General features: G+C 36.8%; 1 protein-coding gene across 1 annotated transcript in view; it reads right to left on the reverse strand.

Annotated features, from left to right (window-relative positions):
* Positions 1 to 24,571, reverse strand: part of CNKSR2 (connector enhancer of kinase suppressor of Ras 2) — a gene marked incomplete at both ends in the record, with an annotated part of 168,637 nt that overhangs the window by 73,117 nt on the left and 70,949 nt on the right. Inside the window, 3 exons of the mRNA XM_083854476.1 lie at positions 3,562 to 3,773; positions 6,878 to 7,011; positions 16,645 to 16,791. Of these exons, the coding sequence (XP_083710602.1) occupies positions 3,562 to 3,773; positions 6,878 to 7,011; positions 16,645 to 16,791 (493 nt within the window). The remainder of the gene's footprint in view (positions 1 to 3,561; positions 3,774 to 6,877; positions 7,012 to 16,644; positions 16,792 to 24,571) is intronic.

Below are 24,571 nucleotides of genomic sequence, written 5' to 3' on the forward strand. Positions count from 1 at the left end.
AAATTACTTCAGTTTTCACTGAGCAGCATCTATTTTTTATTCTGGAAGCCCCTGGCACACACATGGGAGAACTCTTCTAAATCACATGTGAATTGTTGGTAACAGAAACTTGTGCATACCACTGAAGTACCTTCACATATAGCATATTTGCTGTTAGACTTACAAGATCCCTCAGTGACCAAGTAAGAAAGGAAGTTGAAAGCCTCTACATGTAATTTCTTTTGTAGCATTTCAACCACAGAAAGCAAAGTACATTATCATTGCTAAATTCACTTTGATTTCAGATAGCAAAAAAAAAAAAAAAAAAGAACAGCTGAAGACTATCCTATATTTTACATTTTGATTGGAAGCTGCTGAATTTATTTTAAAACATGCTGTAAACGATGATTTCTATTAGAGGATTGCACATACATGGTCAGAAATCAGTGTGCTATGGAACTTAGTGGGGCCACTTAAGAGTGGTCTGAATTATTTAGAAAGTTAAAATAGTGTATTGAAACAAAACAGAGAAGCATAGCACATGGCATATTATCTGACGGACTGAAAACAAAAAATTTTCCCAACAAGATCAGCCCTTGCTCTTTTTTAAATCAATCTATCAGTCACAAACTCAAAACACAAGTAAATAATTTGATTTTAAAAGTAGCAAAGCTAAAAGTAAAACCTTCAAAAGTGTTGTAAATTATTTTAGTAGAAATTGCTACATAGAAGTCTTACTCCAAATTTTTAAGGTTAAATCCATGATACACTGAAAAAAAGACACATTTTTATAACAAAAATGAATATTCAAACATGTCCATCTCCCTGCTGAAGTACTGTGTCCATGGAAAACACACCAACACCATGCAGGCAGCATAATGGTAAAAGTTTTCATCATCTTTTTAAAAAAAATGACAAAAAAAGTTGTGTGTTCTGTACAGACCACAGGATCAAGTCACAAATACATCAGTACTCAGAAAAATCACACACATTTTAAACTTTTCACTTATCATTCATTTTACTATTTAGGGACACATATTTAAGTCTGACTGAAGCCAGTGAGATTTAGTGCACACAAAGTAATTTCCTGAGTGGGGATGTATTCAGCTCAACTTTACTTGATCACAAACAGCTCTCAACAGTTTCTTTTTCTAGAAATAAAACCTTATTTTCTTTGTGAGGCTGAACACACAGTATCTTATTAACAGGAACTGAACACTTAATAAAACAAAAAAGCTACAAAATTCATTGTTAAAATCTGATTGTCATCAAAAGTAACAACAAATTTTCTGCAAAACCTTCAGCTGTTCAAAGTACCTACTTTGTACTGACATTAAAATTGCAATGAACAAATTTGTTTCTTTCCTTAAACTCAAGTTTCATTTGCCTTGTTACCTCCGCTAACAACCTTGTTTTTAACCCCTACGGATTCCCTAATCTCTTTTCCATGAAGAGGACACTTAGAAAACTTTTTATCTTGCATGTGAACAGAAACTTCCCTAGGCCAATTAGCAGCAACAATGGAAGAGCTCGAAGCCAGTAAGAGCATGGAAGAGAAATAACTTTGTTAACACTGTCAAAAAATGTCAAAAGATTGCAATAAAGAAATTACAGAGGGCCTTATTAGCCTCTCATGAAGGAGGACTGAGAACATTTTTGTAAAAAAAATTGACACATCACAAAATTAATGGTAAGCACATGTTGAAAACAATTATTTCTCTAGGCCTGGGAACTCTCTTTGACCTTCTTTAATGAGTGACCATAAGCCAGAAGAGTGTTACAGTCATTTTCCAGATTTCTGTGAAACCCTGAGGTCATGCCTACCCACAAACCTTATGTTAACAAATGCCGTGTGGGAAACTTTAGAATTTAATGCTGAAATGGTAATATTTTTAGAAAATACACTTAAAAATTGACTTCAAGATGTGAATTCATTAAATAAAAGTGAGATCAAAAGTGAAAGACTGTAAAAAAATGTGTTAAATAATGACTGATTTTCAGTGGAGTCGTTGATCCATGTCTTTATGACCATTTCTGCTAACAGAAAAAAAAAAGGCTAAAAAAGCTAGCCTGTAACAAAATAATGGATTCAGCAGTGCTTGAGGAAGAAATGTGTTCTTTTTCACTCTCGACCACCAGCATTAAAATTTAATATCTGGAGCAGTGAGTACATCTCTGTTAATGGAACTGATTGCAGCCATCAATTGTAATATTTGAAATACTGGAGTAATAAAATTGATACGTCCATTATTTTGCATAAAATGGGCATGGTTAGAAAACACTTGAAAACACTTTGAAATCAAAAAGATACTGAAGATTTTTCAGCAGGATGGTGTACTTGTGTAGAAAGGGTACATTTTGTGAAAACGAAACCTTTCATGTTGGGCAAGCACATTGCTCCAGGTCCTGAGGATACTTTACACAGCTCAAGTTCAATTTATATCAAGGTTCTCAGGTTGGCTGGCTGGGGCTTGGCTGCATGATGTACTAAATCTATAATGATTCATAAATTACATCTATTTTCTTCACAAAGGGATATGATGACAGGATTGCTATAACAACTCTAACATACAACTTGTGCTCACTTTTAAAACTGAAGTAATGTAGCAGGTAAGTTGAAAAAATATTCAAGCACGTGCTTAGCTAATACTACAGCAGTCAAAATACCTTTTAAAACACAAGATTTCCTCTTCATTATCTTCTACAGTCTAACAAATCTATGCCTGTACAATCTTATACTTGGCAACAGAAAACCAGTTCCCCCAGTCCAAAGCTCAAACAAGTCACCATACTAGCTAGAGTTCCAGCAGTTTCAAGGGTAAAATAGGCTGAAGTACAAGGGTTTGAGCATCAAAACTCTTACCCAGAAATTGTTTCTGAATTCTTATCCTAACTAAGCCAAAATCCAAGATGTGGATGTAGCACAAATACACATGCGTGTTTATGCACAAAATTCCTTCTTAAACAAACTATGATCTCAAATTAAGAGGAACAGCTATATGTAAAAAGCCATCACTTGCAGTATAGGAAGTTACAGGAGGTTACCAAGAAAAAGCACACTGTCATCAGTCATATTTCAATTCTGGGACTAAAGAAAAATGAGACAGTTTTAGAGAGCAGTGCAACATGAAGGCAGCATGTCATCTCTTGGTAAATCTGAAGGGGTTTGATTGTTATTATACCTAGGAAAAGTTTCCAAAGCTGAATTCTGAAACTTATTCAAGTCTTGCCCTTATAATAAAGAAAATTTCTATTTTGTATTTTCAGTAAAAAAATATGAGCTTCTGGTATATACTTTTTTCAATAAAATTATACTGGAACATGGTCTGGGAAACTAAGCTAATAGCAAAAATATGTATTCAGAAAAACCATCCATTTTAAACTGGACTTACCTATCACAGTAAGTATTTTTCTTTCCTATAACAGAATAAGCTCTTAGGCTGAAATTGGACTAAAGCAGTATTGAATTGTTAGCAAAATCAATGGCCACCAGAAATATTTTCATGGTTAAAAACAAAAGCAGATGCATGAAAATCCTAAAATCAACAAATGGTGATTATCTTTATGAGATCAATGCTGTACCATATGTCGGTGTGCTCTCTCTCCTTCCAGGACCACTTGTTCTTCCTTTCTCATACTCATAGCAGTACAAAACTGCATCTTCTTCAACCACATTAAAGCGTTTCCGATATTCCTGGTCCAGAAATGAGTTTGGAGATTCAGATCCTGTATGAACCGGTTTGCCCACTATGTGTCTGCCAACGTCGTCACAGGGGAGATTTCCCTTTTCATCCCTTTAGTTAAAAAGAGAAGGTTTTAATATATTGAGATAAGACACTGATTTTTTTATACTGTGACTATTGCAATAAACATGGGCCTATGTCAATATTTCATACAGTGAGACAGATGAAATCCACCCCACACCAGGATCACACAGCATATGTACATATGTATGCATTTATATGCCAGTTACCACACACACTCCTGTTTGCTCAGTTCTTTACTAATTTATCCATCTCACTGATTTCTCTTGAAAAGAGTAACATAAATAAAATTGATGTGTGGCTACTCTTTTTATTTTTCTTGTTTTATCTGGAATCTACCTAGCACTTAGTAATTTAGGGCAGAGGAATAATATTGGCCTTACATTTTTATACTTGCATTTTTAAATACATCTGATACTTTTAAGATATGGCTACATGGCAAGCATCAGCAAACTCAATCTGGTTCCCTACATGTTATCCCAGATCAAGAAGAACCAGACACAGAAGACATATAGACACCTGACATAGTTTTGCACAATCATTTCAGGTCTAGAAGTTGTATAGGTACATCCATGCAGTTTCACATACACTGTGTAGCACCAGTGCACGTTGTGTCAGATCCCCAAGATCTTTTTGCTTTCCTGCACCCCTGCCCCACTCTGAAAATGGAAACTACTCAAAGGCATCAAACAAGAGAGCAAGCTGTTCTGGGTTAGGAGACCTTTATTGCACTAGATGAACCAGGACTCATCTAGTAAATGTGCTGCTAGAACTGCCTGGAGATGGCTGCCAAAGACCTGATCAGAAAGTCATTTCTGGGCAGCAAAATGCAGGTAGTCAAGAGAGAAGTAGGTATTTTTGTCATGCCATTCATGCAAAGCAAGCAAAACCCAAGGATTTGGGTTTTATGACCCATGTCAAAATATCAAGTATTTTCCTCTATTCCAGTAACAAAAGGAGGCTCGTTTAATTGCTTTTATTCCTTTGGAATGGCAACAACAAACTGAGAAACAGATGTTGAACAGTTTGATAATACCCAAAGTACACACATGATTTAATACAGTTAATCATGGACAAAGAACCTGATGAAATGCCCAAAGAAATTATTCAGAAACACTGCACCCTATGTGACAGGTGAAATCAAGAATAGTCCATTTGGATTAAGCTGATGAAAAAATTCAAATGTACAAAGCTTAATCTCTCTACAAGATTACAGCTTGTACTAATATGTATTAAAAGATTTAATCTGAATTGGTCCAAACTACTGCATTATCATTATGATTTAAGAGATGTTATTAAAAGTAATCAAAATTCATTTGGAAGATCTCAATTTCTAGAGCAGAACTCAAAAACTGGAGAGTAGTCAATGTTCACAAAAATGCTTTAAAAATGAGGATGCATTTCTCATTAATTTTTTTTTTTTTTTTTTTTTTTTTTTTGATGATAAACATATTCAGAATCAGTACCAAGATACTAGTTCTTTTAAAACAGTATAGTTTCAGGAGCACCAGGTCTTTACCATATGACTACTGCATTCAAACAGAAACACAGCTAAGACTATGTTTTGGTTGGGTATTTCTTCCCCCCATCTTTTTTTATGTTAATGGATTAGAATTAAATAATTGGTTCTTTTCTGCAAATTTTCTGAAAACCCTGTCCTTAAAATATTTATGTGAGCATAACAAAGAACTGTTATCAGGGAGGTAAAATATATATTTGATACCTGCGCACAATTCAAGTGTCATGACTGAAAAAGTTCTCATTTAATTAAAAGAAAAAAATAGTTATAGTAAACTGGATTATGTGTAAGTTCAACTGGGTTATACATGTCACATTTGAAGTAAGTTTTGTTTTTGTTTTTTTTTTTTTTTCTCTCTGAGAAATAGAAACCAAGCCAAGTATAGATGAGACAAGGATAAGGAAGGAACATGGGACACAGCTTAAGTCTTCACAAAAGGCTTCTGATATCCTCATGAAGTCAAAATCACACTTCTGCCCTGGAAGGTTTTTCGTATCTCTGAAGAGTAAGAATTTATCATCTCAACTTCTCCTTCCCAGTAGGCAATTTAACTTGCCATATACCTCACTCTTGGACAAGCCTCTGGAAAGTCCTGTCAGTATCAGGTCATACATCTTATTAACTGGCTAGAGGAGTTGCTGATAAGAAAGTGTAAGAAAAACTCAGCTACAAGAAACTCAGGTACAAGAAAGAACATGCTGCCCCTATAATCTTTCCAAGAAAGGTAACTAAAAAGAAAAGCAAAAAGTAATTTAAAAATATATTAACTGAACATATGATAACCTGTGTCTAAGATTATGGAAGTTTTAGGAATTCTGATTCCTCTTAAATACAATCCTAGACCTCTGGGTAGCCACTTTTTGTACTATTTGTATGCCATAATTCTCTCAGAGTTTCAGGAACACAGTATCTGTGTTCATTATGGAATTATACTGAATCATTTGTGGTTGTGTAAAGGTAGGCTAATGGATCTGCAAGGAGGATGTGCTGCCCTTCTGGCTCAGCAAGTCCAGAGACCTGGGAGAGATGAAAATGCCTGTTCCAGGTGGCAGGCCAGGGTAGCAGCTATATTGACAGGGAACAGCATGGTCACTGCACAGTCTAGCAGAGTGGCCACACTAAAACACAAACCTGAAATTCGCTCTAATGCTATCTAATCAAACATATCTGAAAAAGAAAATGCTATGGCAGGACTAAACAGAGCTGTTGTTGAAGTTGAAAGGTTTCTTGCATTTAACTCAGACTCCCTTGCTGCATCATGATTACTGGGGACAAATATGAGCTCCTTTCCTAGTTAAAGATTCAGGGTTTCAGGTAACCTTTACTCTTCTGAATGAGGATGAGACTGTTGCAATCAATTTATTACCCGATATCTGAGAAAACAATGTACTGAACCTTCTTTTCTAAAGGCTACTGTCCATTTGCAGACAATATACTGATTCAAAATATTGTGTGTCAGATTCAACACATCTACTCTCAATAACCAGTTTACTGCAAAATACAGTATTAATACAGGATTATCTTCAGGACAGACTAATAAAGATATGAACAGAATGGTCAGTTACTTCACAAACATTTTTTATATCAAATTGTACTGTGAAATGGTATTTTTTACCTTGGAACATAAGGTTCTGTTGGAGGAGGAGGTATGTAGAGATCCTGAAGGGCAGAGCTGTCTCTTTTTGTAGGTGTGCTGATAGTGCTGGATGGAGTAGCAACACTGCTTGTAGGGCTTCTAGGAATGAGAGGCTGGTTCAAAAGAGAGAGAGAAATAATCAGAATTATCCTTACATATCATACATTTTTAGTTGTAAAAGCCAAAACCAGAATATAGTTCAGAAAGCTAAAGAAATAGCAGCTCTAACATTTTGTGTGCTTTTAAACTGACTAAAAAACCACTCATGCTAAGAAGACAGATCTACAAATGGACATGTATTGTGCTTATAAAATTGACTCCTCTGCTTACATCTTTTTCCCTTTAGCACAGCAAGTTTATTGCCAATGCCCATAAAATTAGCGATCATTAGAGCTACTGGCAAAATCCAAATGAGTAAATAACATACAGAATCCAGTTAATTCCTTAATTAAGCTAACATTGTTAAAAAAAAAGGCTACTGTTTACAGCAAAAGGTGCATAAGTAGGCATTAAATTGAATGTCAAGTCCTCCCATCTGCTCTACAGCTTAAGAATTAACTGTAAAAGCTTCAGTTTATGCCTGCAGATGCTGCTAAATCAGGTACTGCATCCTCAGAGCACACACGCTATGAGAGAATCAACTGGAGATTATTATTATTCTTCATTCCCCTGGGCACACTCCTCACAAAATAACATTTACTCACAGGTAAATAAACTGTACCCTCCTTGCAAAATAATCATGCATTCTAGCTATCATTCCAGTCCAGATAGAATCCTTCCTCCTAATTACATTTTTTCACAAGATTTTCTAAGTCTCTATGTAGATGCAGAAAAGTCAAATCGAAAGAAAAGTTTGATTGTTTTAGTCTACTTAATAACACTCTGACTAAAAACAAAAGCCTTGTATGGCTTGGTTTGTGTGATAGCTAAATTCAGGCATAAGAAAAAGAAAGAGCAGAACAGCAAGTACAAGAGTATCTTCATACACCCTAAAAAAGAATCTAATATTAAAGTATACTGAGTTTTGCTTTGAAAGAGCTTTTTCTCCTCCATCTTTTTGGAAGTTTACCCCTTGAAGAAAGAAGTGCTAGGACTGAAGAGAGTTCACTACACCTACAATTTCTGATCTTAGTAACTACTTGAAGACACAACATTTCACATTGTATTGATGGCAGAGAAGCTCTAAATGTGGACTGAATGGGTGCATAAGAAAGATCCTTCTCTGAGCACTATTACCAGTGCTTTATGACAGACCAAAAGGGTATTCCTATGCAGAATAATGAGTTCTCATTTTATAAATATTAATCTTGACACTGCAGCAGAAAATCCAAAAAGTTTAAAACAGGAACATTGCCAGAATGTTGGCGTTTTGTCAGCTCCTGATAAGCAGTACAAATCTATGCCTATCAAGCCAAGGGCCCACCACTGTGTTACTTTTTTACAATCTGTAAATAGAAACAATGAATATCACTTAGGAAACCTCATCTTAGGCCAGTTACTGCCTGTTTTAGGAACAGAGCCGTGTTAGGTGCTATGTAGCTCTAAAATAATAAAATGTGTGCTTAAAATTTGCTTGTAAAACTTTGCAAGTCCACCTTTAGAGCAACAGCTATAAACTGACACAAGTTTTCTGGTTTTGAATGTTCAAATTTTGTCTCCTATAAACAGTTATACTGCTTCACTCTTTCATTGCTCATTAGAGTTAATGTGAGTATTCTACAGCCAGGGCAAAGAAAGACTGCTGGTATTTACAAGAAGAAAGGGAGAAAGACACACACACAAAAAACCAGACAGGTAAAAGACTTTACAACCATTAAAAACAAGACAAGTCTGCAAAAATAAGAATAAAATTGGTGGCAGGAACAGGTCAAAAAAAAAACCCCAAACAACCCAAAACAATAAAAAACACCCTAAACATCCCCCTTCCTTCCCTCTTTCAGAGAAACAAAAATCTTATCCTTTAAATTTTTATCTGTGACACTCTATCTTTGAACCACTCACTAATACAACAGTGTTTGTTACCTTTCTGATACCTTGCACTTCTAAAACAAGAACACTTTGTGGCTTGCTGAGTAGCCTGTTGAATTAATTTTCATTGTAAGCCAGGAGGATTTTGTGACCTAGATCCTGTTTATGCTTGTTAAACCCAAGCTGTTTGCTCAGGACTCATACCAGCAGAAGCACTGAGAGGAAGACAAACTGTATATATGGGTTTTCTCTTCTCCATTTATAGGAACAATCAAGCCTTTACCTGCATGAAAAAGGAGGTAAGAGGAAAGGGAATAGTGGCAGTCAATATGGGCTTATGGTTTATGTTAAATAGGGAAAATCATGCTCAAGCATAAGGGTGTTCTGGACTTACAAGAGTTTGATCCTGACAAGCTGCTGGAGGGCTAAAGGACACAGGGAAAGAATTTCCCTTGTGTTACAGCCTAGAATACCTGGCTGCAACTATTTAAATTCTAGTGATATTGCCCTAATTTCTGAAGTCTGAGGAATGTTTGTTATAACACATAGTCCTGACATACAAGTCAGTTTGTCCTCCAAGCAATTTGCTGGTTGATCCTGGAAATCAGTTTGGTTTTGACAAATCTTTGATGCATCTTTGACAAATGCATATTTTGGTTTATCTTTTAGCACAGGAAAGTGGTTAAAACAGTGAGTACAACAAGAAGAAACAGTATTCAGTCTAACACAGAAAGCCACAAGCTATCCAGCTTACTGAAGGCCACTTGTTCCCTGCCAGACACTGCTAGAGGTGAAGACACAGTGCAACTGTGCACATTCTGAATAACAGTGGACAAAGTGAATTCACCTTCCCAGGGCATCTGGAGCTCCCAAGGGGACAGAAATCATAATCCAATCCAATCCAGGCAGATATACAATCCTGTAGGATTGTCCCAAAACATACTAGGATGTCTCATATATTTTCCGTATTTCTTTTGCATTGCCAAACTCAACTCTGCTTATTTCCACAGAAACAAAAAAGTCATCCAACTAGAAAAAAAAGGGAAATCCTAATTTAAAAATAGGTCACCCCTTAAAAAAAACCCAAAAAACAAGAAACCAGTATTTATCATGACTACACCAGTAAATCAGTAGCTTAGTAAGAATTTTTACATGGTAAAAACATTTAAATGGCCTCTCCCGTAGTGGCTCAACACACTGAGAGCCTTGCTGTAACTACCACCTTGTGCTGTAGAAGTTCAGCTTTCATTTTTAAATACAGAATGCCAAAGTCTTCAGATTCCTTTGATTGAAAAGAAAGCCTTCAGAACATGGCCAGAGATATGGTACATCTACATAGCATTTTGCATTGAAATTTAGACACCTCAACTGTCCAAGTCAATCTGGTCATGTGCAAGGAACCAGCTCATGAAAGTCTCTATTTCAATGGCAGCCACTCTGTGGGCCACATGCAGGCACATTGGACACAAAACCATATGCAACTCCAGTCAAGTATTCCTCAACTGGATGCCTTGGAGATCAATGGTATCACTAATTTAATTCTCTTCCAAAGAGTAGAGATTCTGCTGCTGCAGTTTCTTTTGGCAGGCTGGCAAGGGCAAGTAGGATTGCTGAAACAGCAATAAACCTAAACATTTTCAGGTCTAAAAAGTTGAATACTTGGCCCCTGGTAAAAATCTGATAGAGGAAGTTTGGAAGTTACATATTAAAATTGGAACAACCTAAAAAATGTCCCACAAATGACCCTGCATCAATCTTAATCCACAATGACAGACACAAAATCTGTAATTCAATATATTCTGGAGTACTATTTCTCAAACATTTTGAATGCACCACCCTCCCTCAGGTTCATTAGTCTTTGCAGAGCCTTCCCTAATCTGTTGCTTGGCTGCAGAACAGGGAACCGTCTTCACTCACAGCTGCTTGGTTTCTCTAACATGGGCAATAAGGAAATCTCTGTAAGTACTGACTGACAGCATACAAATCCCCTCCCTTCAGTAGCTGTTCTGGCCCTGGTTGGCTCTGCCCTGCACCCCCACCTCCCTCTTACTAACAGGACCCATTGCTGCTTTTCGCACTCCCAGTCCTGAAGAAACTGAGAGGGTGTCCCAGTGAGTCAGCATGTTCTTTTTGATTTTTCTATCTAAACAATGAACGTAATCAATACTTAATAAATACTCTCTAAAATTCTTTTTAATGTTTTTTAAAACTCTTTGAACCTTTCATTAACTCCCTTGGAAGCTGCAGTATAAGTTTGAGAAACATTGCTCCAGAAAAAGACATTCAATTTTTCAAAATATACACAAAACTAATAAAACAATTTAAATTACATTATCTTTATACAGTATTTGCATCAATAAGCAGATTTTACTGCCAGTATATTTTTCATATTGGATTAAAGTTACAGCAACAATGAAAAAAATGTTTTCAATAAAATAAACTTTTTATAAGAACAATCATGACATGAAATAATGAGATACCGTAATTCAGTCAGAGTTCATTTTAACAGTGCTACAAAGAATGCCCAGTTCCCAACCAGTTAAAAGACAACTAAGTAGCTTAAAAGCAAACAAGTTAGTATTTTATTCAAATTTAATAATTAGAAAGCGTAAGATCATTAGTTCTAGTAATGATTGATGAAAACAGTATATAGCATTGTGTCTAAATGAATAAAGGAGACAATATAACCAAGTAAGAAAATATAACATATATAAAACATATATAAAATATAACTGAATAAAAATAATAAAAAGTAGCATTTTCTTTCAAATAAAGGACTTGTTATTGTTGCCGTTGCTTCTTAGGAAAACAAAAAGCTGAATATATAACATTGGAAATATGATGCACATCTAATCCAAAACAAACTCTGTTAAAAACATTACAGATACTGAGCTGCTCGTGCTTTTAAAACAGTACAGTTTAATCAAATACAGAACAGTACAGCAAACTATAAAGATATACAAAGGCGACATTTAAAAAGGCTTGGCAAAGGAGGGGTCAGAAGGTTTTTTTTCCAAGTCAACACACCAGATGTGGCCAGCAGCTGGACCTGTCCCCTCCTCACTGCCATGAGAAAGAGCCTTCTCACTGACACCAACAGGTGCATTCCAAATTAACTGAAGCATGGCACATGTTGCTCTAGCACTCCTTTTCTGTATTGAAAAAAAACTGGATGAAGAGTCTTTTACACTGTAATAAAGTCCATTTTCTTTTGAGTACTTAACAAAGCATTTTCCAGAAGGCAAAGGAGGACTTTGGAGCTAGGTTCTTTCTAGTGTGCTGACAGTGACTTACACAAAATTTCATATGCTCTGAAAATCTTCTCTATTGAACTTCCACCATTATTCAAACAGCACCTTTGAAACCTCCCCAAAATAACACTATGTGGAAAGGAGAAATAAAACAGACAATCCAGAGTAGAGGAAATTTATTTCAGTTAGGTTTTGTACCAGACAAAAATTTGGAGAGTTCAAAGATAAAACACCTCTATGTCAAACAAGGAAACCAAAACAATTAAAGGTTAAAGTTAATTGGTTTGTTCACCATATTCAGCAGCAGTCAGAAATACCAATATTGCAAACTGCAATATCACTCTAGGTTCTCACACAATGGATCAGACTACCAAAAAAGTAACTGAAAGGCAAATTTAGTAAGGCTTGCAGTCATAACATCTTAATATTTATGGTACAATACCATAATAATACTTTCAATTTTTCAAAAGGCAACCACTATATTCCCCAAGGCCACAGCTGCCTAATTCAACTGTTGCAAAAACAGTAACGAAAAACAGAGGCTGAAAAACCCCTTGACTTGACAAATTTGGACATGATTCTAAAATGCATCATGGGAGAACCTTGATTATCAGTAAGAGGTTGGATACTGATGGATATTAAAACAGACAATCAACACACAAAAAACACAAAAAAAAAAAAAAAAAAAACCACAAAAAAAAAAAAAAAAAAAAAAAAAAAAGCCCAACCAACCAAACAGCACTTTCTTTAGTCAGGACACAAGGGGAAAAAAAGAGGAGTTTTTTATTTCTGTGCTGATTGACCTTAGAGCTGGAATTAATGTGCTTGTAAATACAAACTCATTATGTAATAGTGCACAGTATAGCCAAAGGCTAATTGTATTTTACTGTACATCAAGCCATTCAACTTCAGTTTCAGGACTCTTACACCAGATGCATAATTCTAGTTCTTTCTTTCTCTCCCCTAACCTTTCATATTTATTCTAAAGATAAGAATATTTATGAAAAGAATAAATATAAGTGTTTCTGCTAAAAAGGAAAAAGAAAACCTCACAAAGAATTAATCAATACATAGCTGGCATTTAACTCCTAATTCATGGCAAGACTGCAATGCAAAGGCAGAGCTGTTCAAAGGAAACAGCTGAAAATTCTAAGCAGCATTTATGCCAATTAAAAACCAGTCAATATCTGAATTATCTAAAACCATTTTCCACACTTGGAGACTGTGAATGTTTGGCTGGCATATGGCTAATCTAGATCACTAACAGTGGGCAGGAAGCTCTAAAACGTTTCACTATCAATTTATAATTTAACTCCTAGGACACCCTGTCACCCACACACAAACCAGTCTGATACACTGGTGGTACCTGCACACTGCACTGCCTGAACTGGGACACTCATCAAGCGCTTTCCCAGCTCACAGGCATATTTATTATCTCTCCATTAAGTCTAGTTTGTCAGGTATCTGCAAAAGGCAAACTTCACATTCTTAAACACAATTATGGACTGAACAAGCTGAATGTAATTTACAGTAATGCCTCCACTTTATTCACTTTAAGCTAAAATTGAGTTTCAAAAGGTCTCAATTTAAACATCACAATGTAAATTTTAATGTAAATGACCCTCCTAATTTAATACACTTAAATATTTACCTTCTACACCTATGGCATCAGCTGTTGAACATATTGATTAATGGGATGCCTACAAAAACTCAAGTCTGATTTTGTGTCATCCTCCTTACATTAGGGCAAACTTCCACCTTCCCACCTCACTCACTACAATATGATTAGCTTGTGACACTGCATTTTTCCTGTGTTCACTCTGTTTGCAGAAACAAAAAAACTACAGAAGTCTTCTTGCTGATCCTATTTCCCATTTTATCAGAATTTCATCCCCATATCTCATTCTACAATCTTTTGAATATTTTGCATTTTAACAGAATTATTACTGAGTCACAATTTCCTTATATCTTGTGTCTGCTGAATAACACACATAGTTCAATTAACTTAACTCGGGGATGACAGCACATTTGTGAAGTTCTCAAGTATTTCAACATCCTGATATGAGAAAACAAGTGACCATAACCTACTCTTGCAAAGTTGATGCTAAGTACTGCTTTCCTTTATCGTTTTTTGGTATTTGCTATCATTTTCCTCCCTCTCCTCTCCCATTACATCCCCAGCCTTATTAAAGAGTAGCCCCTTTATGTGAATCAGGAATGTAAGAAATTTTAGACCAGCCATAGCGTCAAATTGCAATTGTTACACTTGCAGTTTTTCTGAAGTTTTTTTCCAGACAATTAGTTAAATAAACAAAGTTTCTTCATATTTTTACAGCTATAAAATTACACTGCACTCAAGACTTCTTTTGATGCTTGTTATTGATAAAATATACAGTACTAATTTCACACTTAGGCTACATTTAAACTTTAACATTAGCTGACTTTAACATCTGTTCAACTCTGATCTGCATAAATCAACAACAGAAATTTCCACATTATGCATCTTCTGAAGTTTGCCCTTCACCCTGGAGCTTTGTCCACACTCCGCCTACTTCAGAAAACTGTTGTTTCTCACACTAAAATTATAAATTACAACAGACACACATATGCCCATTGCACACATAAGTGCTGAATGAGGTTCTGGCCTTTTCCTGGTGTCATGTTTGATAAAGTCAGAATAATGTTGTCATGATACCAGAATTATATCTGCAATGTTTAAGAGTATCTCTATTTGTGTTTATATTAGCCTTGAAAATATTTAGATTTTTCATGCTAACAGCAAGAACCAACCCTCCCGCCCCCAATACTCCCATTATCCCCCATCCCCAAATTTGTAAGATTACAGAAAATCACTATCTAGGGTCAGTGTCATCCAGTACAGATAATCTACATTCAAGCCAGCTGTCCAGATTCCCTTTATCATCAAATGCAGACAGAAAAGCATGTGCAGGGGCAAATTCATCATACCCTAAGGCACAGCAGTCAAAAATAGGCCAAGATGAAGGAATCAGTAATTACTAATGTATATCTGCTGGCCAAAGGGAGTTCAAATGAGAAACCTGAAGGACATGTAGATATTTACATAGCAGATCTGAAGTTAGATCAGTTGAGTAAGACCCGTGTACCTGTCAGAAACTTTTGATGTGGAGTCTGCAGCATAATTATTCTGGTAGTAAATGATAAAGTGAAGCAAAATAGAGCATTTAGGAGCACAGCCCAATTCACCTAAAGAAATACCAAACTCGCCCAAACTCAGGATTTAGACTGAAAGCATTTGATCCCATTTTAAAGCAATGATGTGTATTTTACATTTGTATTTATGTTCTCACTAAAGCTATGGAAAAAGTGCAGCCTTCAAGTACAGACATTCATACACTCATTTCATGCATCCAGATTTGCAATTTTATCTTCAGATACTGATTTCTGGTGGAAAGTTTTTGTCACAGGTATATTTAGCCTTTTATATCTAAAAGCCAAAATATCTCAATCATTTAAAAACTTAGTTTCAAAGACCACAATGCATTTCACCATTATAATACATATTTATACACACACACACATACACATATGAAAGCAATTCTTCATGGCATTAGTTTTTTTATGTATCTCCTAACATTTCAAATGGCATAAGAGCACAGATAATGGCAGCGGCATTGCCATATCCCATTTTCCTTTCGCCCAAACTTTGCAGAAGTCTTTTGTCTTTCATATGTACTTAATTTTTAATTAGAATTTTTAGTGTGGTAATAAAAATGTCCCAAAGAATGCACTCTTTATGCAAACAAAATAATTTTCTAAACAGTACTCTGTCTGAACGGAAAAATGGGTTATTTGTTGGTTCCATCAGTAAGTTACATGCCTTCATAGTCTGAACATAACTTTTATTTCTTTGAGTAATCCATCACAGTGATATTTTATCCTAGAGTTAAACATGAAAGCTTTAATGAAACCATTCCATGTCTTTCAGCACGTTGCAGGCTTACTAAAATTAAGTGCCAAGCCAGATATCCTGCTCTGTGCCTCTTTATGTGCACGGCTTCAATCTCAAGGACAACTTTGAATACATGTACAGCTTTATTTATATAAGGAAATTTTGATGGTCAAGTGGTTTATTGAATACAGTCACCTTATAAATTTTCCTGTAATTCCATGAGTGATCAAACTGAGAAAAACATTTTTCTCCCCTCTTGAGGTTATGCTGTACTGAGATCTTCACAAGAAATCAAACAAAAATGTATTAGTTTGTGAAGTATGCTTGTCTCTCCTTAGCTAGAAAAAAAATATCTGAGTCTACTTTTCTGCACTGTAGAACACTGCGATGATTACTTCTTAACTTTGAAAAGTTCTAACAGGTTTAATTTCAATTAAGCCTATGAGAACAAATCGCAGAGAAATAATTTCAGAAACAACTTTTCAAAGTATACAAGAGTAAATCTATATGCTGCTGAGGATGAAGCACAATAAAGCATCATTGAGATAATCTATAGTTAAAATGATGGTGTATGACTTATGATTAAGCTTCATTACCTGCAGAGCAAGGGGCTTCCATCTCATATTTTTCAGTAAAGCTGGTGCTGAGGTAAGCATGCTCTGAGGTCGCTTTTTCAAAGTTAAGATAACACCACTCGGATCCTCTCGTAGTGCATTCACCAAATTTTTCAACTGCCACCCCACCTGGTAACCAGTAAAATCATTACAATAAAATTGAGGTACATTATTCAATATGTAATGTTCCCTTTTTAAATAAGATTAGTAAATAACATAAAGGAGTGTATATATACCATAAAGGAGATTAACTCTAGAAATGTCAAAACTTAATTACTCCATAAAAATCACATAAAGTAAAATAATTATTATAATGCATTAGGATGTATATGCATCATTTCAGGTTTTAGAATTAATAAACTATTGTTACTTCACTGGAAATGCACAATTAAATCTTAAGGTGTTTTCAAACTTAGCTCTGCTACATAGACTTTAGAGACTAGAAGGTTAAAAAGCCCTGGCTTTTGCATTGACAGTTCATTTCAAAACTGAGCATTTTGTCCTTTGTGGTTACTATTCAAAGTCCACTAACTACATGTAGTCATACACTACTACTCCTAGCAGCTTATGCAAGCACAAACCAGTTCAGGAAAACCTACTCCTCACACTGCTATAAAAATGAAGTCAGAATCCCAAGGCCTTTTTTAAAATAGTGCTTCTTTCATGATGATTTCAGAAACAAATACAGTAAATGAATGACAGAAATATAGCCCAGTCACTACGTATGAGCCCAAAATAATTTTTTCCTAATTTAATTACAGCATTTTGAAATATTCTAAAATTAAAACCTTGATTAAAATGGAAAGCAACAGGTTCCTATTTATAAGACAGAACTTTCTAAATAATTTATTTTGCATTCTTGGAAAAAGTACTTCAAATACTAAAACATTTCAAGCCATGACAATAGTTTTAAGTGGAGTAAGGCCTGATTACAAGGTACCTATTGTGAAATGCTTTAGGGTAACAAAAGTATGCTTTTTCAAGTTTCGCACCCAGACTGGCAATACCTAGAATCATACATCCCTTCAAAATCTGCAGGCTCAGAAAGTGATTATTTCTGCAAATTTAACAGCTTTTTTACCTCTTTTTGCTCTCTCCCCCACCCACATCCCACTAAACAAACAAGTAAATTTTCCTAATTTGCAAATGATCCCAATTATGAATATTTTCCTTCTTTCTCAATTTGTACAAGAACACTGACGAGAAGAAAATTACCTCTGAGAAGAGGAAAAATAAAAATCTAGAACTTTGAAGTTATAAGGTTACTTTATATCATGCCAATACATTTGAAAAATCAAATCAGCAGTGTGAACAAAAGAGTACAGATGTTCCTTATCATTGGTAAGTGCAACATGACACAAACATATGTTACCTACGCTTAAACAAGGTAATCCATGTAGGTCATTGCTACTTATTTTGTACCTTATTCCCTATTACACCCAGCCTCACTTTGGTTAGTGTCACTTACTTTAAGAACTGCTTCTCCCAAACAAGCACCCCAGTTGAGCCAACACCAATTTTACCAACAACCCTGAATCACAGACACCGCACAAATCCCATCACCCTTTCTTCAGCTCCTGTGAACCTATCTGTCCTGTTTCTACCATAGCAAAGCCCATTAAATCCAGAATGCACTTCTACAGTAACAATATTGTATGCAAAGAAAAGGGGATTGATAACATGTATCTTTATAGAATATTTTTCAGCTTTCACAGAAGACTTCCAAGCATGCTGAAACCCTCTTTTTTCAGTCCCATGTACTAGGCATATGGCTATACACTTCAAATAAAATGAAACATTAAATTAACCAACTCCAGCTCAATTCCCACATCCCACTGAAGTTTCCATTGTGTTTCAACAGGATTTAAACAAAATATCTTCAAGCCCAAGCTTTGTGTGTAAGGACATTACAATTTCATAAAAAAATACCTTGCCATTTACAATACTGTTTCCTTGCTTTTAGAGACTTCCACCACAGCCTAGAATCAATATATTCCCCACAGTAACATACTGTCACTGTGGGCATATGCAAGGTTTCATTTACTATCCAAAAGAAGGAATTACTGGCCTACAGATCATGTAAGCTATCTCTGTACCTAAGGTACTGCAGACTGTAATTCCCCAATGCAACAGCTGAAGAGGGATTTGTGCAGCAGAATTCTTCTGCTGAAGAAAGCAGCACAGGGAACCTTGAGGAGAACATGATTTGACCTCAGTTATGGAGTTAGGATGTAAAATTCTTCCCATTTAAGTTAGTAGGACACTGCATGCGAAAACTGTACTTTAAAGCCATCTGTTTCTCACTGAAATAGCCAGAGGAATATAAATAAATTTGGGGCTTTTTGGTTATGCTAGCATTTAAAAAATTGTTTTAAATGCACTTTCATACTTTGCAGAGATAAACTGTCTTGTGCATTTGAAATATGCCTTACACATTGCAATAAATGGGAGATTATTTATCTATTCTCTTTATAAGAGTTAGGGGGATTAAAGAAAAAAATCACTTCAAAGCACTAAATCTGATGCATTTAATTTAGAAGATCATGAATAAAAACAATTTAACTTAATTTCACTGTGAAATTCTGAGTTTACTATAAATTTCAAACCAAGTTCATCCTCTGCTTTTATCTAGTTCCCTGACAAAAGTTTTCTGGCTGTTCAAGCAGGTCTTGATGGCTTCTCATAATCTGAACAGAAAGTACTAACCTGGCCTAAGAGGAACAAGTTACATAAGAAGCCGTCAACAAGCAATTGAAGGCCTGTTTTTCAGTTCCAACATAGTTCAGATACTCTCAAAATTCATTCTGACATAGACAAAACAATTTTATTTGAGGCAGCCAGACTGGAAAGAAGAAAAAGCAGGGCCTATATCTGAACTGAAAACTCTTTTTCAGAAATTGATTTCCGTGACATGTAACCAACCCTTTAAGTGCAATTTGGTTTTATTCTCTCTAACATCTCCTTTCTCATTACCATAGTTGAAAATTTGCAACTTCTAATCATCAAGATTTTTGGGCAGAATTTTCAAAGTTCCTATCATATCCTTTGTCCTGCCCATGTACAGCAAGAAGGGACAGTAACAAGAAATTTTCAACACTAGTTTGAAAATTCAAAATATATGTAAGAGGACTGCACTAGCAGACAACTTTAGTTATGGTAAAATAACCTGAGCAAATAATTTTGCAAACAGCACACACTATGATGACCAGGTGGCCATTTTTAAGGGCCAAGGAAGTTACTGTTGCTTGCTCTAAAATAAATTTACATTGTTTAACTAGTGCCACCTAGAAGCAGCAGTCAGGAGAGGTGTCTTTGATGGCAGCCTAAACCCAGCTCTGGCTTTCACTGCCTGAATCCCTGCTGGCTGCCTGTACAGCTCATGCCAGGGCAAGGAGGGACCAGGGCAGGCACCAGTGCCCTGAGGGGTCGTGGTGACTGGTTTTGCCAACATGACAGCACCTCTCCTGGAGGAGTCTGCCAGCAGGGGTAACCCACAGCTAAGGACTGGTGGCCCAAGGCCAGACCAACAGTGCTGCTGGGGTGGCATGAGTGGGGGAAGCACGCTCCCAAAGGGGAGGGAACCCTGAGCAGACACACCCTGAGCCAAAAGCACCAGCATCAGGCCAACTCCACACTTCTCATTCATTCCACCACTACATCCAGAGAGTGTGGGCAGGCTGGGGAGCCTCACCAGAGTGCTCCAGAGTCACTCAGGGACACCCAGGTTGTTTCAGCAGGGTGAAATTGGCACAGGGGAGCCCTGCACAGCCCCGACACACCCTGCTCATCTCCTTGCCAAGCATCCACTAACTCAAATTGCAGGAAGTTTTAGCAAAAAAGGGCTGTTAGAGGTCCCCATCCACCACTTGAGAAAAGAACGTGCTTCTGAGCAAGTTGAGTTATACTTTAAAAGATCTCTGTGTTTCTTTGACTTCCAGCAAGTGCATTGGGATGACAATATTACGACAGCCTGAAATTAAACATTTATTTTGAATTCCTATTCAAAGCTGTCAAGAATTTAACTTTTAAATAATGAAATGTTGCTCTTAAATAGCTACTTTTTTCCCCAGATAAATCTATTGCCCTCCTTATGGCAAGCTTAGCAGATTGAAACAATCTTGCTTTTTCTGAAAGTAAGCATGACTATTCACTGAAACTTTTTTCCACACAGCTGCACTGTCTTGGGCTATGTTACCAAAAAATGTGTATCCTATTTCACCTGTTGAATGCAGTTGGGGAGATGCTTTTCTTCATCTCTTGTAACTCCAGGGGGGAGGGGGTGGGTGCCTTCTGATAATGGGCCAGCTGTTAAAACCAGGTGGGGCATTGTTCCTTATCTCCTCCACCACCCATCCTCCCTCCAGGGGATTATCTTCTGTTAATGGGCCATTAAGGCTCACCAATGACATGACACATTACATCATCCCATTGTGAGATGCTCCACCCAGTGGGGAGAGCCAACCATTCCTACCTAGATAAAAACTGAGCTGTAGGAGCACCAGGCATCCAGTGTTCCCACTGGATTCCCAAAGGAAGACCAGAGCCATCTCTGGACCCTTTCGTCAAGACCATTTCTATTCCAGCAGAACTACATCTGCTACTCCAGGAGGGCTTACTTTGGACTGCTTCCAACACCCTGACCAAAAGGGTGTCAGGTTGTATTTCTGACTCTGTCAGGGTTTCTAGGATTTTCTGTTTGTTTTGTTTGCCTGTTTTTGTACTACTATATTTCTATTCTTAATATTTCCAGTAAAAAAACTGTTATTCCTATTCCCAAATCTTTGCCTGAAAAGCCTTTAATTGCAAAATTATAATAATTTGGAAAAGGGGGAGGATTACATTCTCCATTCCAATGGAAAGCCCAGCTTTCCCTGGCAGATATCTGTCTTCCCAAACCAAGACATGCACTCATGACAGTATTCCCATACTCCTGTGCTCATTCATGAGTACTGCTGTATGTTATGATCCAGAAAGGAGATCTGTAAAGCATTAACATGCAGGAAGCTCAAATACAACTGGATGGCCCTACACCAACTATTTTTAGGATGCTATGAAATAACGTACAGTCCAAAAAAATCTAGGATTTTTATCCCTAGAGAACAGCTATATCATTTAAAAGCAGTGTGCAAACCCAGTACACAGTGAAAATATATCATCAAAAGGGTGGAGTAAGACCCAAACGATAAACAGAACAGAGTTTATATTTTTATAGGCATAATTCTATTCTAAGAGTGACCAGAGTCCCATGAACGTTAAGCTTTCTGTATGCATGAAAAAGAAAAGTTGTTTTCATTATTTTAATTACTTCCTGATTTGCAGTTTGAAAAGGTAGTAGTAATATCTTTACATTTTTGAAGGAAAAATAACACCTTGCTGCTAAATATAATCTGCTAAGCCATTTCCCATTTTCTAACTGCACAAATATGCAAAATCCACTCTAGTGTCAAATTGTAAAAAGTTGGTGGACTGGGAAGATAACCAAAGTTCTTTTTCTTTCAATGTTGCCTGTAATTAGTTGCATGCACCCAGAGTACTTTGACTTATCAACATTTCAGGTTTCAAGCTTTTACTCATTTTCAGCTAAAAAAACCTGAGCAATTTCTAGGAGGGAAAGCATATTCACCTTAAGAAATGGGGTTTTTAAGACCTTTCATATCGAGCACCATCTTGCATTTCATGAAAAAAAACAAAACAACAGTGTGTAAGAAAAAAAAGAACCCCAACACTGCACTTCAAATAACTATCAAACATAGCAGGTTGTTAAGCAACTCAGAATCTGACAAGAAATTTAACAGTGTCATGCTGCTAAACTAACAGACTGATTTCCATGAGCACTGGCCAGAAAGGAGGAGGTCAGCTGCTAGCCCCAGGAAACAAATGTAACCAGCAAGTATCCTCTTCCCTTCCCCCAGCTGCAGATGCCTGAAAAGGCAAAAAACTAATGGAAAGCCATAGGTCTTCTGTCTCCAGAAAATGTAACTGGTGAGGAAACCACAGGAGGATGTTTACACCATGGACTACCACAGAGAGGAAAGCTGGATCTGTATGCAGTAGGGGAAACAATGTCAGGAGAGCAGTAGATGCTTTTTCAGGGATTTATCCAGGTTCTTAAGCTAGCATGATAATAGCATCCACACTTGCATAATGCTTTTCTCCTAAAGAGGAGAGGCTAATAATATTGTGATTGTGATAGGCTGCAATTCTAATGCGAGAGTATCTTGGCTATATTATTTAAATCAATGCAATTTTAATTCAATGTTAAAAGTCAGTCTGTGCATCCTTAGAATGTCACTGATCAAACTGCACTGTATCATTGCCAAAAGTCAAAACAACACAGTTTGTACGTAAAGTACATTGAAAAAATCACATCTTTTACTTGAACAGTTTCTCATATTTCGCTAAAACTTTTGCTTACTATCACCAAACCATGAATAAATTCTAAATTCTTTGGCTATGTACACTAAAGATCACAATTAAGAGACCTTCCCAAGAATAAACTAAGTTAGGATCCAAACTGAGAGTTTAGTGCAGAAATCATTGCCTCTCATTAACCTGCCCTAAACACATTTCCTTTTCAGAAAATGTATCTGTCCCAGAGCTTAACTTCTGCAAAGTACCACCATAATTCAACAAACTTGACAATATTAATAACATGACTACAGAGCACCTCAGTATAGGAGGCAACCATCTGTATTAACCATGTGGGAACTAAAACTTGATTTATCCAGGAACAGAGAACCAGTTCTGTATTGAAGCTTGGACACTGTTTAACAGCAATGCTTACCTTTCATTTTGTACTGATACAATCAACCTTCAGCTCAGAGCTACCCCATTGTTTTGCTTTTGAGTCATTGCTAGCACAACATCCTAGAACAAATAAATGAGCATATTTGTTGGAAGAGCAAAGACTCCAACTTTATGGGTTTTATCATATATTTTATAAACATAAAGGTCAGTTACTAGGTAGAATTTCTGAGGAAGAAGGGTTTCATTTCCCTCTAAAAAATGGGGTTGGTTCCAGTTCAGATTTGGTGTACCTCTGAAATTCAAAGCATTTCCCTTCTCGTGGGTGCCTGCAGTGACTGACTGTCTGCAGTGTAGTAATTATAAGGCATCTGTCTCTTCAACCAGAAGTACAGATAACCAGAAAAAACAGCTACTGGCAATCTGTAAGGTTTTCAGTCAACCCTCCATCTAGTTTCAAAACATGGATCTCAGCATTATTTATCCTCAGAGGAACTAAAACTCAGTCCTTCAATTACTACAAAGGTGTTTCAAGCACCAAGACAAGCATAACTTCCATGGGGGCAAAGTTCTGTGCTGATGGGACTGTACAAACACAAACCTCAATCATAGGACAGGCAAGAAACCATTAGGTCCTTGCACTGGGATATGAAAATGAGGGTTCTGGTCCCAATTCCCAGAGACCATATTTTTGTGTAATATAAATGCAATACAAACTAACACACACTGCAGAGAACAGGGCCTGAGAGCCCCCCTGTGATGAGCAGGCCCTACCCCTTTCTTCAGCAAGGACACAGAAATTAAACTCTTATGAACAAAGGTGCTGCCACCAGAGTCCTTCCTTGGCCTCATTTTCAAGAGCTCCCAGGGAATGTATGGAGAGCCCAGGTGCCTATTCATTTCAGCAGGGCTTCTGGCAAAGGACAGTATCTCCCCAGCCTAAGAAGAGACATTTCAGCATCCTTGGGTGGCCTCGGGTGAGTGCTAAGAAAACTCAGGTGCTGATAAATAACTAAGCAGGCACAGAGAGCTGGTGGCACGAGCTGGAGGCTCAGGTAGGGTTTAGGCAGACTGGGTCACACCCTGGTTTCTCAGAGATTATGCTGCAGCATGGATGTGTATGACTTCCCCCTTCCTCAGGGGAGAGGACTAGCCAAGTTCTTCA

The sequence above is a fragment of the Zosterops lateralis genome (genome assembly GCF_965231275.1).
Source record: "Zosterops lateralis genome assembly, chromosome: 2".
NCBI classification, from domain to species: Eukaryota; Metazoa; Chordata; class Aves; order Passeriformes; family Zosteropidae; genus Zosterops; species Zosterops lateralis.